At 40.1% G+C, this 16,720-nt stretch overlaps 1 protein-coding gene across 1 annotated transcript; it reads left to right on the top strand.

Moving 5' to 3' along the window:
* Positions 1-3,484: 3,484 nt before the first annotated feature.
* On the top strand, positions 3,485-16,337 carry LOC147270724 (protein CFDP2-like). The gene is made up of 3 exons (XM_086205356.1): positions 3,485-3,495; positions 14,620-16,281; positions 16,313-16,337. The coding sequence occupies exons 2-3, from the start codon at positions 14,684-14,686 to the stop codon at positions 16,335-16,337; spliced, it is 1,623 nt and encodes a 540-aa protein (XP_086061482.1). The 5' UTR covers positions 3,485-3,495; positions 14,620-14,683.
* Positions 16,338-16,720: the final 383 nt, after the last annotated feature.

The following is a 16,720-nucleotide window of genomic DNA, read 5'->3' as shown; positions in this document are numbered from 1 at the left end:
TTACATCACTTTAGCATGATTTTGAAATTACTATCAACTCTCACCACATCACTGTAGCATCATTTCTTAGGTTTGTAGCAAATCTCATTACATCACTCTAGCATCATTTTGAGATTAGTAGCAACTCTCATTACATCACTGTAGAATCATTTCTTACGGAAGTAGCAACTCTCATTACACCGCTTTAGCATTATTTTGAAATTAGTATCAACTCTCACCACATCACTGTAGCATCACTTCTTAGGTTTGTTGCAACTCTCATTACATCACTGTCGCATCATTTCTTAGGTTAGTAGCAACTCTCACCACATCACTGTAGCATCATTTTGAGGTTTGTAGCAACTCTCACTACATCACTGTAGCATCATTTCTTAGGTTCGTAGCATCTCCCATGACATCACTGTAGCATCATTTTGAGGTTTGTAGCAACTCTCACTACATTACTGGAAGCATCAGTTTGAGCATCGTACCAACTCTGCCTACATCACTGTAGCATCATTTCTTCGGTTAGAAGAAACTCTCATGACATCACTTTAGCATGATTTTGAAATTACTATCAACTCTCACCACAACACTGTCAGTATAATTTCTTAGGTTAGTAGCAACTGTCATAACATCACTGTAGCATCATTTTGAGGATCGTAGCAACTCTCACTACATCACTGTCGCATCATTTTGAGGATAGTCGCAACTCTCACCACATCACTGTAGCATCGTTTTGAGATTCGTAGCAACTCTCATTACATCACTGTAGTATCATTTTGAGGATCGTAGCAACTCCCATGACATTACTGTAGCATCATTTTGAGATTCGTAGCAACTCTCACTACATCACTGTCACCTCATTTTGAGGATAGTAGCAACTCTCACCACATCACTGTAGCATCATTTTGAGGATCGTAGCAACTCTCATTACATCACTGTCAGCATCATTTTGAGGTTCGTAGCAACTCTCACCACATCACTGTAGCATCATTTCTTAGGTAAGTAGCAACTCTCATTACATCACTTTAGCGTGATTTTTAAATTACTATCAACTCTCACTACATCACTGCCACCTCATTTTGAGGATCGTAGCAGCTCTCATTACATCACTGTCGCATCATTTTCAGGTAATTAACAACTCTCACCACATCACTGGAGCATCATTTCTTTGGTTAGTAGCAATTCTTAAGACATCACTATAGCATCGTTTTTGAGGTTTTTAGCCACTCTCACTACATCACTTTCAACATCATTTTGAGGTTAGTAGCAACTCTCACTACATCACTGTAATTTCATTATGAGCTTCATCGTAATTATCACATCACTGTCGCATCATTTTTAGGATAGTAGCAACTCTCACGTCATTACTGTAGCATCATTTTGAGATTCGTAGCAACTCTCACTACATCACTGTAGCATCATTTCTTCAGTTAGTAGCAACTCTCATTACATCACTGTTGAATCATTTTGAGGTTCGTCGCAACTCTCACCACATCACTGTAGCATCATTTCTTAGGTATGTAGCAACTTTCATTACATCACTTTAGCATGATTTTGAAATTACTATCAACTCTCACCACATGAATGTAGCATCATTTTGAGGATCGTAGCAACTCTCACTACATCACTGTCGCATCATTTTGAGGATAGTCGCAACTCTCGCGACATTACTGTAGCATCATTTTGAGATTCGTAGGAACTCTCATTACATCACTGTTGCATCATTTTGAGGTTCGTAGCAACTCTCACCACATCACTGTCGCATCATTTCTCAGGTAAGTAGCAACTCTCATTACATCACTTTAGCATGATTTTGAAATTACTATCAACTCTCAGCACATGTCTGTAGCATAATTTCTTAGGTTGGTCGCAAATCTCATTACATCACTCTAGCATCATTTGGTCATTTGTAGCAACTCTCATTACATCACTGTAACATCATTTCTTAGGTTTGTAGCCACTCTCATTACATCACTTAAGCATCATTTGGACATTTGTAGCAACTCTCATTACATCACTGTTGCATCATTTTGAGGATAGTCGCAACTCTCACGACATTACTGGAGCATCATTTTGAGATTCCTAGCAACTGTCATTACATCACTGTACCATCATTTTGAGGTTCGTAGCAACTCTCACCACATCACTGTAGAATCATTTCTTAGGTAAGTATCAACTCTCATTACACCGCTTTAGCATTATTTTGAAATTAGTATCAACTCTCACCACATCACTGTAGCATCACTTCTTAGGTTTGTTGCAACTCTCATTACATCACTGTCGCATCATTTCTTAGGTTAGTAGCAACTCTCACCACATCACTGTAGCATCATTTTGAGGTTTGTAGCAACTCTCACTACATCACTGTAGCATCATTTCTTTGGTTCGTAGCATCTCCCATGACATCACTGTAGCATCATTTTGAGGTTTGTAGCAACTCTCACTACATTACTGGAAGCATCAGTTTGAGCATCGTACCAACTCTGCCTACATCACTGTAGCATCATTTCTTCGGTTAGAAGAAACTCTCATGACATCACTTTAGCATGATTTTGAAATTACTATCAACTCTCACCACAACACTGTCAGTATAATTTCTTAGGTTAGTAGCAACTGTCATAACATCACTGTAGCATCATTTTGAGGATCGTAGCAACTCTCACTACATCACTGTCGCATCATTTTGAGGATAGTCGCAACTCTCACGACATTACTGTAGCATCATTTTAAGATTCGTGGCAACTCTCACCACATCACTGCAGCATCATTTCTTAGGTAAGTAGCAACTCTCAATACATCACTCTAGAATCATTTTGAGATTCGGAGCAACTCTCATTACATCACTTTAGCATCATTTTGAGGTTCGTAGCAACTCTCACCACATCACTGTATTATCATTTCTTAGGTAAGTAGCAACTCTCATTACATCACTTTAGCATCATTTTGAGGATCGTAGCAACTCTCAAGACATCACTTTAGCGTGATTTTGAAATTACTATCAACTCTCACCACATCGCTGGAGCATCATTTTGAGGATCGTAGCAACTCTCACGACATCACTTTAGCGTGATTTTGAAATTACTATCAACTCTCACTACATCACTGTTGCATCATTTTGACATTTGTAGCAACTCTCATATAACTGTAGCATCATTTCTTAGGTTAGTAGCAACTCCCATGACATCACTGCAGCATCATTTTGAGGTTTGTAGCAACTCTCACTACATTACTGGAAGTATCAGTTTGAGGTTCGTAGCAACTCTCACCACATCACTGTAGCATCATTTGTTTGGTTAGAAGCAACTCTCATGACATCGCTTTAGCATGATTTTGAAATTACTGTCAACTGTCACCACAACACTGTCAGCATCATTTCTTAGGTTAGGAGCAACTGTCATAACATCACTGTAGAATCATTTTGAGGATCGTAGCAACTCTCACTACATTACTGTAGCATCATTTTGAGATTCGTAGCAACTCTCACCACATCACTGTAGCATCATTTCTGAGGTAAGTAGCAACTCTCATTACATCACTTCAGCGTGATTTTTGAAATTACTATCAACTCTCACCACATCACTGTAGCATCATTTCTTAGGTTTGTAGCAACTCTCATTACATCACTCTAGCATCATTTGGACATTTGTAGCAACTCTCATTACATCACTGTAGCATCATTTCTTAGGTTTGTAGCAACTCTCATTACATCACTCTAGCATCATTTGGACATTTGTAGCAACTCTCATTACATCACTGTAGCATAATTTTGAGGATAGTCGCAACTCTCACGACATTACTGGAGCATCATTTTGAGATTCCTAGCAACTCTCATTACATCACTGTAGCATCATTTTTAGGTTCGTAGCAACTCTTACTACATTATTGTTGCATTATTTAAAGGTTCGTAGCAACTCTTCCTACATTACTGTCAGCATCACTTTTAGTTTATTAGCAACTATCACTACATTACTGTTAGCATAATTTTGAGTTTTTTAGCAATTCTTACGACATCACTGTCGCATTATTTTGAGGTTAGTAGGAACTCTTACTACATGACTGTCAGCATCACTTTGAGGCTGTTCAAAACTCTTACTACATTACTGTTAGCATCACTGAGTTTCTTAGTAACTATCATTACGTTACTGTTAGCATCGTTTTGAGGTCAATAGCAATTCTTACGACATCACTGTCAGGATCATTTTTAATTTACTCGCAACTCAAACCACATGACTGTCAGCATCACTTTGAGGTTTTTCAAAACTTTCACTCCATTACTGTTAGCATCATTTTGAGTTCATTTGCAATTCTTACTACATCACTGTCACATCATTTTGAGATCATTAGCAATTCTTCCGACATCACTGTCGCATTATTTTGAGGTTCGTAGCAACTCTTACTACATGACTTTCAGCATCACTTTGAGATTATTCGAAACACTAACTACATTACTGTTAGCATCACTGAGTTGAATAGCAACTATCAGTACATTACTGTTAGCATCATTTTGAGTTCATTAGCAATTCTTACTAAATGACTGTTAGCATCACTTTGAGGTTGTTCGAAACTCTTACTACATTACTGAAAGCATCACTGAGTTTCTTAGCAACTATCACTACATTACTGTTAGCATAATCTTGAGTTAATTAGCAATTCTTCCGACATCACTGTCGCAATATTTTGAGGTTCGTAGCAACTCTTACTACATTATTGTTGCATTATTTTGAGGTTCGTAGCAACACTTACTACATGACTGTCAGCATCACTTTGAGGTTATTCGAAAGTTTCACTCCATTACTGTTAGCATCATCTTGAGTTCATTAGCAAGTCTTGCTACCTCACTGTCGCATCATTTTGAGATCATTAGCAATTATTCCGACATCACTGTCACATTATTTTGAGGTTCGGAGCAACTCTTAGTACAAGACTGTCAGCATCACTTTGAGGTTATTCGAAACGTTCACTCCATTACTGTTAGCATCATTTTGAGTTCATGAGCAATTCTTTCTAAATCACAGTCGCATCATTTTGAGATCTTCAGCAATTCTTCTGACATCACTGTCGCATTATTTTGAGGTTCGTAGCGACTTTTACTACATTACTGTCGCATTATATTGAGGTTCGTAGCAACACTTACTCCATGACTGTCAGCATCACTGACTTGATTAGCAACTATCACTACATTACTGTTAGCATCATTTTGAGTTCATTAGCAATTCTTCCGACATCACTGTCGCAATATTTTGAGGTTCGTAGCAACTTTTACTACATTACTGTCGCATTATTTTGAGGTTCGTAGCAACACTTACTACATGACTGTAAGCATCACTTTGAGTTTATTAGCAACTGTCACTACATTACTGTTAGCATCATTTTGAGTTCATTAGCAATTCTTCCGACATCACTGTCGCAATATTTTGAGGTTCGTAGCAACTTTTACTACATTACTGTCGCATTATTTTGAGGTTCGTAGCAACTCTTACTACATTACTGTCAGCATCACTTTGAGTTTATTAGCAACTATCACTACATTACTGTTAGCATCATTTTGAGTTTATGAGCAATTCTCACGACATCACTGTAGCATTGAATTGAGTTCATTAGCAACTCTTACTAAATGACTGTCAGCATCACTTTGAGGTTGTTCGAAACTCTGACTACATTACTGTAAGCATCACTGAGTTTCTTAGCAACTATCACTACATTACTGTTAGCATCATCTTGAGTTCATTAGCAATTCTTCCGACATCACTGTCGCAATATTTTGAGGTTCGTAGCAACTTTTACTACATGACTGTCAGCATCACTTTGAGGTTATTCGAAACGTTCACTCCATGACTGTTAGCATCATCTTGAGTTCATTAGCAATTCTTCCGACATCACTGTCGCAATATTTTTAGATTCGTAGCAACTCTTAGTACATGACTGTCAGCATCACTTTGAGGTTATTGGAAACGTTCACTCCATTACTGTTAGCATCATTTTGAGATCATTACCAATACCTCTGACATCACTGTCGCATCATTTTGAGATCTTTTAGCAATTCTTCCAACATCACTGTCGCATTATTTTAAGGTTCGCAGCAACTCTTACTACATGACTGTCAGCATCACTTTGAGGTTGTTCGAAACACTTACTACATTACTGTAAGCATCACTGACTTGATTAGCAACTACAACTACATTACTGTTAGAATCATTTTAAGTTCATTAGCAATTCTTCCGACATCACTGTCGCAATATTTTGAGGTTCGTAGCAACTTTTACTACATGACTGTCAGCATCACTTTGAGGTTATTCGAAACGTTCACTCCATTACTGTTAGCATCATTTTGAGTTCATGAGCAATTCTTCCGACATCACTGTCGAAATATTTTGAGGTTCGTAGCGACTTTTACTACATTACTGTCGCATTATATTGAGGTCCGTAGCAACTCTTACTACATGACTTTCAGCATCACTTTGAGGTTATTCGAAACACTTACTACATTACTGTAAGCATCACTGAGTTGATTAGCAACTATCACTCCATTACTGTTAGCATCATTTTGAGTTCATTAGCAATTCTTACTAAATCACTGTCGCATCATTTTGAGATCATTAGCAATTCTTCTGACATCACTGTCACATTATTTTGAGGTCCGTAGCAACTCTTACTACATTATTGTTGCATTATTTTAAGGTTCGTAGCAACTCTTACTACATTACTGTAAGCATCACTGAGTTGATTAGCAACTATCACTACATTACTGTTAGCATCATTTTGAGTTCATTAGCAATTCTTCTGACATCACTGTCACATTATTTTGAGGTTCGTAGCAACTCTTACTACATTATTGTTGCATTATTTTAAGGTTCGTAGCAACTCTTACTACATGACTGTCAGCATCACTTTGAGGTTGTTCGAAACTCTTACTACATTACTGTAAGCATCACTGAGTTTCTTAGCAACTATCACTACATTACTGTTAGCATCATGTTGAGTTCATTCGCAATTCTTACGACATCACTGTCCCATCAGTTTGAGATCATTACCAATTCTTCTGACATCACTGTCGCATCATTTTGAGATCTTTAGCAATTCTTCTGACATCACTGTCGCATTATTTTGAGGTTCGTAGCAACTCTTACTACATGACTGTCAGCATCACTTTGAGGTTGTTCGAAACACTTACTACATTACTGTAAGCATCACTGACTTGATTAGCAACTATCACTACATTACTGTTAGCATCATTTTGAGTTCATTAGCAATCTTCCGACATCACTGTCGCAATATTTTTAGGTTCGCAGCAACTCTTACTACATGACTGTCAGCATCACTTTGAGGTTATTCGAAACTTTCACTCCATTACTGTGAGCATCATTTTGAGTTCATTAGCAATTCTTACTACATCACTGTCGCATCATTTTCAGATCATTAGCAATTCTTCTGACATCACTGTCACATTATTTTGAGGTTCGTAGCAACTCTTACTACATTATTGTTGCATTATTTTAAGGTTCGTAGCAACTCTTACTACATTACTTTCAGCATCACTTTGAGTTTATTAGCAACTTTCACTACATTACTGTTAGCATCATTTTGAGTTTATGAGCAATTCTCACGACATCACTGTAGCATCGAATTGAGTTCATTAGCAACTCTTACTAAATGACTGTCAGCATCACTTTGAGGTTGTTCGAAACCCCTTCTACATTACTGTACGCATCACTGATTTTCTTAGGAACTATCACTACATTACTGTTAGCATCATCTTGAGTTCATTCGCAATTCTTCCGACATCACTGTCGCAATATTTTGAGGTTCGTAGCAACTTTTACAACATTACTTTCGCATTATTTTGAGGTTTGTAGCAACACTTACTACATGACTGTCAGCATCACTTTGAGGTTATTCGAAAGTTTCACTCCATTACTGTTAGCATCATTTTGAGTTCATTAGCAATTCTTACTACATCACTGTCGCATCATTTTCAGATCATTAGAAATTCTTCCGACATCACTGTCGAATTATTTTGAGGTTCGTAGCAACTCTTAGTACATGACTGTCAGCATCACTTTGAGGTTATTTGAAACGTTCACTCCATTACTGTTAGCATCATTTTGAGTTCATTAGCACTTCTTTCAAAATCACTGTCGCATCATTTTGAGATCTTTAGCAGTTCTTCTGACATCACTGTCGCATTATTTTGAGGTTCGTAGCAACTCTTACTACATGACTGTCACCATCACTTTGAGGTTATTCGAAACACTTACTACATTACTGTTAGCATCATTTTAAGTTCATTAGCAATTCTTCCGACATCACTGTCGCAATATTTTGAGGTTCGTAGCAACTTTAATACATTACTGTCGCATTATATTGAGTTTCGTGGCAACTCTTACTACATCATTGTTGCATTATTTTAAGGTTCGTAGCAACTCTTACTACATTACTGTCAGCATCACTTTGAGGTTATTCGAAACGTTCACTCCATTACTGTTAGCATCATTTTGAGTTCATGAGCAATTCTTTCTAAATCACAGTCGCATCATTTTGAGATCTTTAGCAATTCTTCTGACATCACTGTCGCATTATTTTGAGGTTCGTAGCAACACTTACTCCATGACTGTCAGCATCACTGACTTGATTAGCAACTATCACTACATTACTGTTAGCATCATTTTGAGTTCATTAGCAATTCTTCCGACATCACTGTCGCAATATTTTGAGGTTCGTAGCAACTTTTACTACATTACTGTCGCATTATTTTGAGGTTCGTAGCAACACTTACTACATGACTGTAAGCATCACTTTGAGTTTATTAGCAACTGTCACTACATTACTGTTAGCATCATTTTGAGTTCATTAGCAATTCTTCCGACATCACTGTCGCAATATTTTGAGGTTCGTAGCAACTTTTACTACATTACTGTCGCATTATTTTGAGGTTCGTAGCAACTCTTACTACATTACTGTCAGCATCACTTTGAGTTTATTAGCAACTATCACTACATTACTGTTAGCATCATTTTGAGTTTATGAGCAATTCTCACGACATCACTGTAGCATTGAATTGAGTTCATTAGCAACTCTTACTAAATGACTGTCAGCATCACTTTGAGGTTGTTCGAAACTCTGACTACATTACTGTAAGCATCACTGAGTTTCTTAGCAACTATCACTACATTACTGTTAGCATCATCTTGAGTTCATTAGCAATTCTTCCGACATCACTGTCGCAATATTTTGAGGTTCGTAGCAACTTTTACTACATGACTGTCAGCATCACTTTGAGGTTATTCGAAACGTTCACTCCATGACTGTTAGCATCATCTTGAGTTCATTAGCAATTCTTCCGACATCACTGTCGCAATATTTTTAGATTCGTAGCAACTCTTAGTACATGACTGTCAGCATCACTTTGAGGTTATTGGAAACGTTCACTCCATTACTGTTAGCATCATTTTGAGATCATTACCAATACCTCTGACATCACTGTCGCATCATTTTGAGATCTTTTAGCAATTCTTCCAACATCACTGTCGCATTATTTTAAGGTTCGCAGCAACTCTTACTACATGACTGTCAGCATCACTTTGAGGTTGTTCGAAACACTTACTACATTACTGTAAGCATCACTGACTTGATTAGCAACTACAACTACATTACTGTTAGTATCATTTTAAGTTCATTAGCAATTCTTCCGACATCACTGTCGCAATATTTTGAGGTTCGTAGCAACTTTTACTACATGACTGTCAGCATCACTTTGAGGTTATTCGAAACGTTCACTCCATTACTGTTAGCATCATTTTGAGTTCATGAGCAATTCTTACTAAATCACTGTCGCATCATTTTGAGATCTTAAGCAATTCTTCCGACATCACTGTCGAAATATTTTGAGGTTCGTAGCGACTTTTACGACATTACTGTCGCATTATATTGAGGTCCGTAGCAACTCTTACTACATGACTTTCAGCATCACTTTGAGGTTATTCGAAACACTTACTACATTACTGTAAGCATCACTGAGTTGATTAGCAACTATCACTCCATTACTGTTAGCATCATTTTGAGTTCATTAGCAATTCTTACTAAATCACTGTCGCATCATTTTGAGATCATTAGCAATTCTTCTGACATCACTGTCACATTATTTTGAGGTCCGTAGCAACTCTTACTACATTATTGTTGCATTATTTTAAGGTTCGTAGCAACTCTTACTACATTACTGTAAGCATCACTGAGTTGATTAGCAACTATCACTCCATTACTGTTAGCATCATTTTGAGTTCATTAGCAATTCTTACTAAATCACTGTCGCATCATTTTGAGTTCATTAGCAATTCTTCTGACATCACTGTCACATTATTTTGAGGTTCGTAGCAACTCTTACTACATTATTGTTGCATTATTTTAAGGTTCGTAGCAACTCTTACTACATGACTGTCAGCATCACTTTGAGGTTGTTCAAAACTCTGACTACATTACTGTAAGCATCACTGAGTTGATGAGCAACTATCACTACATTACTGTTAGCATCATCTTGAGTTCATTAGCAATTCTTCCGACATCACTGTCGCAATATTTTGAGGTTCGTAGCAACTTTTACTACATGACTGTCAGCATCACTTTGAGGTTATTCGAAACGTTCACTCCATGACTGTTAGCATCATCTTGAGTTCATTAGCAATTCTTCCGACATCATTGTCGCAATATTTTTAGATTCGTAGCAACTCTTAGTACATGACTGTCAGCATCACTTTGAGGTTATTGGAAACGTTCACTCCATTACTGTTAGCATCATTTTGAGATCATTACCAATACCTCTGACATCACTGTCGCATCATTTTGAGATCTTTTAGCAATTCTTCCAACATCACTGTCGCATTATTTTAAGGTTCGCAGCAACTCGTACTACATGACTGTCAGCATCACTTTGAGGTTGTTCGAAACACTTACTACATTACTGTAAGCATCACTGACTTGATTAGCAACTACAACTACATTACTGTTAGTTTCATTTTAAGTTCATTAGCAATTCTTCCGACATCACTGTCGCAATATTTTGAGGTTCGTAGCAACTTTTACTACATGACTGTCAGCATCACTTTGAGGTTATTCGAAACGTTCACTCCATTACTGTTAGCATCATTTTGAGTTCATGAGCAATTCTTACTAAATCACTGTCGCATCATTTTGAGATCTTAAGCAATTTTTCCGACATCACTGTCGAAATATTTTGAGGTTCGTAGCGACTTTTACTACATTACTGTCGCATTATATTGAGGTCCGTAGCAACTCTTACTACATGACTTTCAGCATCACTTTGAGGTTATTCGAAACACTTACTACATTACTGTAAGCATCACTGAGTTGATTAGCAACTATCACTCCATTACTGTTAGCATCATTTTGAGTTCATTAGCAATTCTTACTAAATCACTGTCGCATCATTTTGAGATCATTAGCAATTCTTCTGACATCACTGTCACATTATTTTGAGGTCCGTAGCAACTCTTACTACATTATTGTTGCATTATTTTAAGGTTCGTAGCAACTCTTACTACATTACTGTAAGCATCACTGAGTTGATTAGCAACTATCACTCCATTACTGTTAGCATCATTTTGAGTTCATTAGCAATTCTTACTAAATCACTGTCGCATCATTTTGAGTTCATTAGCAATTCTTCTGACATCACTGTCACATTATTTTGAGGTTCGTAGCAACTCTTACTACATTATTGTTGCATTATTTTAAGGTTCGTAGCAACTCTTACTACATGACTGTCAGCATCACTTTGAGGTTGTTCGAAACTCTTACTACATTACTGTAAGCATCACTGAGTTTCTTAGCAACTATCACTACATTACTGTTAGCATCATGTTGAATTCATTCGCAATTCTTACGACATCACTGTCCCATCAGTTTGAGATCATTACCAATTCTTCTGACATCACTGTCGCATTATTTTGAGATCTTTAGCAATTCTTCTGACATCACTGTCGCATTATTTTGAGGTTCGTAGCAACTCTTACTACATGACTGTCAGCATCACTTTGAGGTTGTTCGAAACACTTACTACATTACTGTAAGCATCACTGACTTGATTAGCAACTATCACTACATTACTGTTAGCATCATTTTGAGTTCATTAGCAATCTTCCGACATCACTGTCGCAATATTTTTAGGTTCGCAGCAACTCTTACTACATGACTGTCAGCATCACTTTGAGGTTATTCGAAACTTTCACTCCATTACTGTTAGCATCATTTTGAGTTCATTAGCATTTCTTACTACATCACTGTCGCATCATTTTCAGATCATTAGCAATTCTTCTGACATCACTGTCACATTATTTTGAGGTTCGTAGCAACTCTTACTACATTATTGTTGCATTATTTTAAGGTTCGTAGCAACTCTTACTACATTACTTTCAGCATCACTTTGAGTTTATTAGCAACTTTCACTACATTACTGTTAGCATCATTTTGAGTTTATGAGCAATTCTCACGGCATCACTGTAGCATCGAATTGAGTTCATTAGCAACTCTTACTAAATGACTGTCAGCATCACTTTGAGGTTGTTCGAAACCCCTTCTACATTACTGTACGCATCACTGAGTTTCTTAGGAACTATCACTACATTACTGTTAGCATCATCTTGAGTTCATTCGCAATTCTTCCGACATCACTGTCGCAATATTTTGAGGTTCGTAGCAACTTTTACAACATTACTTTCGCATTATTTTGAGGTTTGTAGCAACACTTACTACATGACTGTCAGCATCACTTTGAGGTTATTCGAAAGTTTCACTCCATTACTGTTAGCATCATTTTGAGTTCATTAGCACTTCTTTCAAAATCACTGTCGCATCATTTTGAGATCTTTAGCAGTTCTTCTGACATCACTGTCGCATTATTTTGAGGTTCGTAGCAACTCTTACTACATGACTGTCACCATCACTTTGAGGTTATTCGAAACACTTACTACATTACTGTTAGCATCATTTTAAGTTCATTAGCAATTCTTCCGACATCACTGTCGCAATATTTTGAGGTTCGTAGCAACTTTAATACATTACTGTCGCATCATATTGAGTTTCGTGGCAACTCTTACTACATCATTGTTGCATTATTTTAAGGTTCGTAGCAACTCTTACTACATTACTGTCAGCATCACTTTGAGGTTATTCGAAACGTTCACTCCATTACTGTTAGCATCATTTTGAGATCATTACCAATTCTTCTGACATCACTGTCGCATCATTTTGAGATCTTTAGCAATTCTTCTGACATCACTGTCGCATTATTTTGAGGTTCGTAGCAACACTTAGTACATGACTGTCAGCATCACTTTGAGGTTGTTCGAAACACTTACTACATTACTCTAAGCATCACTGAGTTTATTAGCAACTATCACTACATTACTTTTAGCATCATTTTGAGTTCATTAGCAATTCTTACTGAATCACTGTCGCATCATTTTGAGATCTTTAGCAATTCTTCTGACATCACTGTCGCATTATTTTGAGGTTCGTAGCAACTCTTAGTACATGACTGTCAGCATCACTTTGAGGTTTTTCGAAACACTTACTACATTACTTTTAGCATCATGTTGAGTTCATTAGCAATTCTTACGACATCACTGTCCCATCAGTTTGAGATCATTACCAATTCTTCTGACATCACTGTCGCATCATTTTGAGGTTCGTAGCAACACTTAATACATGACTGTCAGCATCACCTTGAGGTTATTCGAAACTTTCACTCCATTACTGTTCGCATCATTTTGAGTTCATTAGCAATTCTTCCAACATCACTTTCGCAATATTTTGAGGTTCGTAGCAACTCTTACTACATTACTGTTGCATTATTTTAAGGTTCGTAGCAACTCTTACTACATGACTGTCAGCATCACTTTGAGGTTGTTCGAAACACTTACTACATTACTGTCAGCATCACTTTGAGTTCATTAGCAATTCTTCCGACATCACTTTCGCAATATTTTGAGGTTCGTAGCAACTTTTACCACATTACTGTCGCATTATTTTGAGGTTCGTAGCAACACTTACTACATGACTGTCAGCATCACTTTGAGGTTGTTCGAAACACTTACTACATTACTGTCAGCATCACTTTGAGTTCATTAGCAATTCTTCCGACATCACTTTCGCAATATTTTGAGGTCCGTAGCAACTTTTACCACATTACTGTCGCATTATTTTGAGGTTCGTAGCAACACTTAATACATGACTGTCAGCATCACCTTGAGGTTATTCGAAACTTTCACTCCATTACTGTTCGCATCATTTTGAGTTCATTTGCAATTCTTCCAACATCACTTTCGCAATATTTTGAGGTTCGTAGCAACTCTTACTACATTACTGTTGCATTATTTAAAGGTTCGTAGCAACTCTTACTACATTACTGTCAGCATCACTTTGAGTTTATTAGCAATTATCACTCCATTACTGTTAGCATCATTTTGAGTTTATTAGCAATTCTTACGACATCACTGTAGCATTAAATTGAGTTTAGTAGCAACTCTTACTCCTCCTGGAACCGTCACCTTACCGTGGTGGAGGATTTTGAGTGCCCTAGTGACCCTAGGAGTTATGCTGTCGGGGGCATTTTTCCCCTGGTAGGGTCAACCTAGGCAGACTGGTCCTAGGCGAAGGGCCAGACAAAGAACGGTTCAACAGACCCTTCATGGAAAATCCAGCAAGTGCTACATGTACCCTGCCCGGAGGGGCACTGGGGCCCCGCCCTGGAGCCAGGCCCAGGGTGGGGGCTCGAAGGCGAGCGCCTGGTGTCCGGGCCTTGGTCCGTGGGGCCCGGCCAGGCCCTGCCCGAAGAGGAGACACAGGCACGTCCTCCCTTGGACTCACCACTCATCGGGGGAACCGGAGGGGTCCGGTGCAATGTGGTTTGGGTGGCAGTTTCAGGCGGGTGTCTCGGCTGTCTGAACCACAGACATGGAAGCTGGCTTTTGGGACATGGAACGTTACCTCTCTGGTGGGGAAGGAGCTGGAGCTGGTGGAAGAGGTTGAGTGTTACCGGCTAGATATAGTCGGCCTCACCTCCACACATAGCTCTGGGTCCGGAACCCGAGTCCTTGAGAGGGGTTGGACTTTCTCTTTTGCTGGAGTTGCTCCGGGTGAGAGGCGGAGGGCGGGGGCGGGCTTTTTGGTTGCCCCTCGACTCTCTGCCTGTACGTTGGGGTTTACCCCCGTGGACGAAAGGGTTGCTTCCCTGCGCCTTCGGGTCGGGGAACGGGTCCTGACTGTGGTCTGCGCATATGCGCCGAAAACTAGTTCAGAGTACCCACCCTTTTTGGAGTCCTTGGGAAGGGTACTGGATGGTGCCCCGGCTGGGGACTCCATTGTCCTACTGGGAGACTTCAACGCTCACGTGGGCAACGACAGCATGACCTGGAGAGGTGTTCAGTTATTGAACTTCTGTGCAAGTCGCAGTTTGGCCATAACGAACACCATGTTCGAGCATAAGGATGCCCACCGGTGCACATGGCACCAGGACACCCTAGGTCGCAGGTCTATGATCGATTTTATAGTCGTATCATTTGACCTGCGACCGCATGTTCTGGACACTCGGGTGAAGAGAGGAGCTGAGCTGTCAACTGATCACCACCTGGTGGTGAGTTGGATCAGATGGCAGGGGAAGATGCCGCGCAGACCTGGCAGGCCCAAACGAGTAGTGAGGGTTTGTTGGGAACGCCTGGCAGAAGAACCAGTCAGAACGATCTTTAACTCCCACCTCCGGCAGAGCTTTGATCACGTCATGGGGGTAGTGGGGGACATTGAGTCCGAATGGGCCATGTTCCGCTCTGCCATTGTCGAGGCGGCTGCTGTGAGCTGTGGCCGCAAGGCTGCTGGGGCCGGCCGCGGGGGTAATCCTCGAACACGCTGGTGGACACCAGAGGTGAGGGGAGCCGTCAGGCTGAAGAAGGAGGCTTACAGGGCATGGCTGGCCTGTGGGTCTCCAGAGGCAGCTGACCGCTACCGGCAGGCCAAACGGTGTGCAGCTGTGGCGGTCGCCAAAGCAAAAACTCGGGCATGGGAAGAGTTCGGTGAGGCCATGGAGAACGACTATCGGTCGGCTCCAAAAAGGTTCTGGCAAACCGTCCGTCGCCTCAGGGGGGGAAGGCGGCAACTTGCCCACACTGTTTACAGTGGGGGTGGGAGGCTGCTGACGTCAACTGGGGAGATAATTGGGCGGTGGAAGGAATACTTTGAGGAACTCCTCAATCCCACCAGCACGTACTCCGTGGAGGAGACAGAGTCTGGGGAGTGCTTGGGGGGGGGGGTCGTCCAATCTCAGGGGCAGAAGTCGCCGAGGCAGTTAAACAACTCCGCGGTGGCAGAGCCCCGGGGGTGGATGAGATCCGCCCCGGGTATCTCAAGGCTCTGGATGTAGTGGGGCTGTCTTGGCTGACAGGTCTCTGCAACATTGCGTGGACATCGGGGGAAGTGCCTTTGGAGTGGCAGACCGGGGTGGTGGTCCCCGTCTTTAAGACAGGGGACCAGAGGGGTGTTCCAACTATCGGGGGATCACACTTCTCAGCCTCCCTGGTAAGGTCTACGCCAGGGTACTGGAGAGGAGGGTCAGGGCGATAGTCGAACCTCAGATTGAGGAGGAGCAGTGTGGTTTTCGTCCTGGCCGTGGAACCATGGATCAGCTCTTCACCCTCGCAAGGGTGCTGGAGGGGGCATGGGAGTTTGCCCAACC

The sequence above is a fragment of the Aulostomus chinensis genome, chromosome 1 (assembly GCF_037954235.1).
Source record: "Aulostomus chinensis isolate RoL2024-O1b breed Wild chromosome 1, RoL_Achi_v1.0, whole genome shotgun sequence".
Lineage (NCBI taxonomy): Eukaryota > Metazoa > Chordata > Actinopteri > Syngnathiformes > Aulostomidae > Aulostomus > Aulostomus chinensis.
This window is presented reverse-complemented; position numbering and strand designations above follow the sequence as displayed.

Bases quoted from the DNA above. Each gene is read 5' to 3' on its own strand.
- LOC147270724 (XM_086205356.1), top strand. From the start codon at position 14,684: ATGGAAAATCCAGCAAGTGCTACATGTACCCTGCCCGGAGGGGCACTG. The intron at 16,282-16,312 runs GTGCTTGGGGGG...GTCCAATCTCAG, and splicing joins GAGGAGACAGAGTCTGGGGA to GGGCAGAAGTCGCCGAGGCA.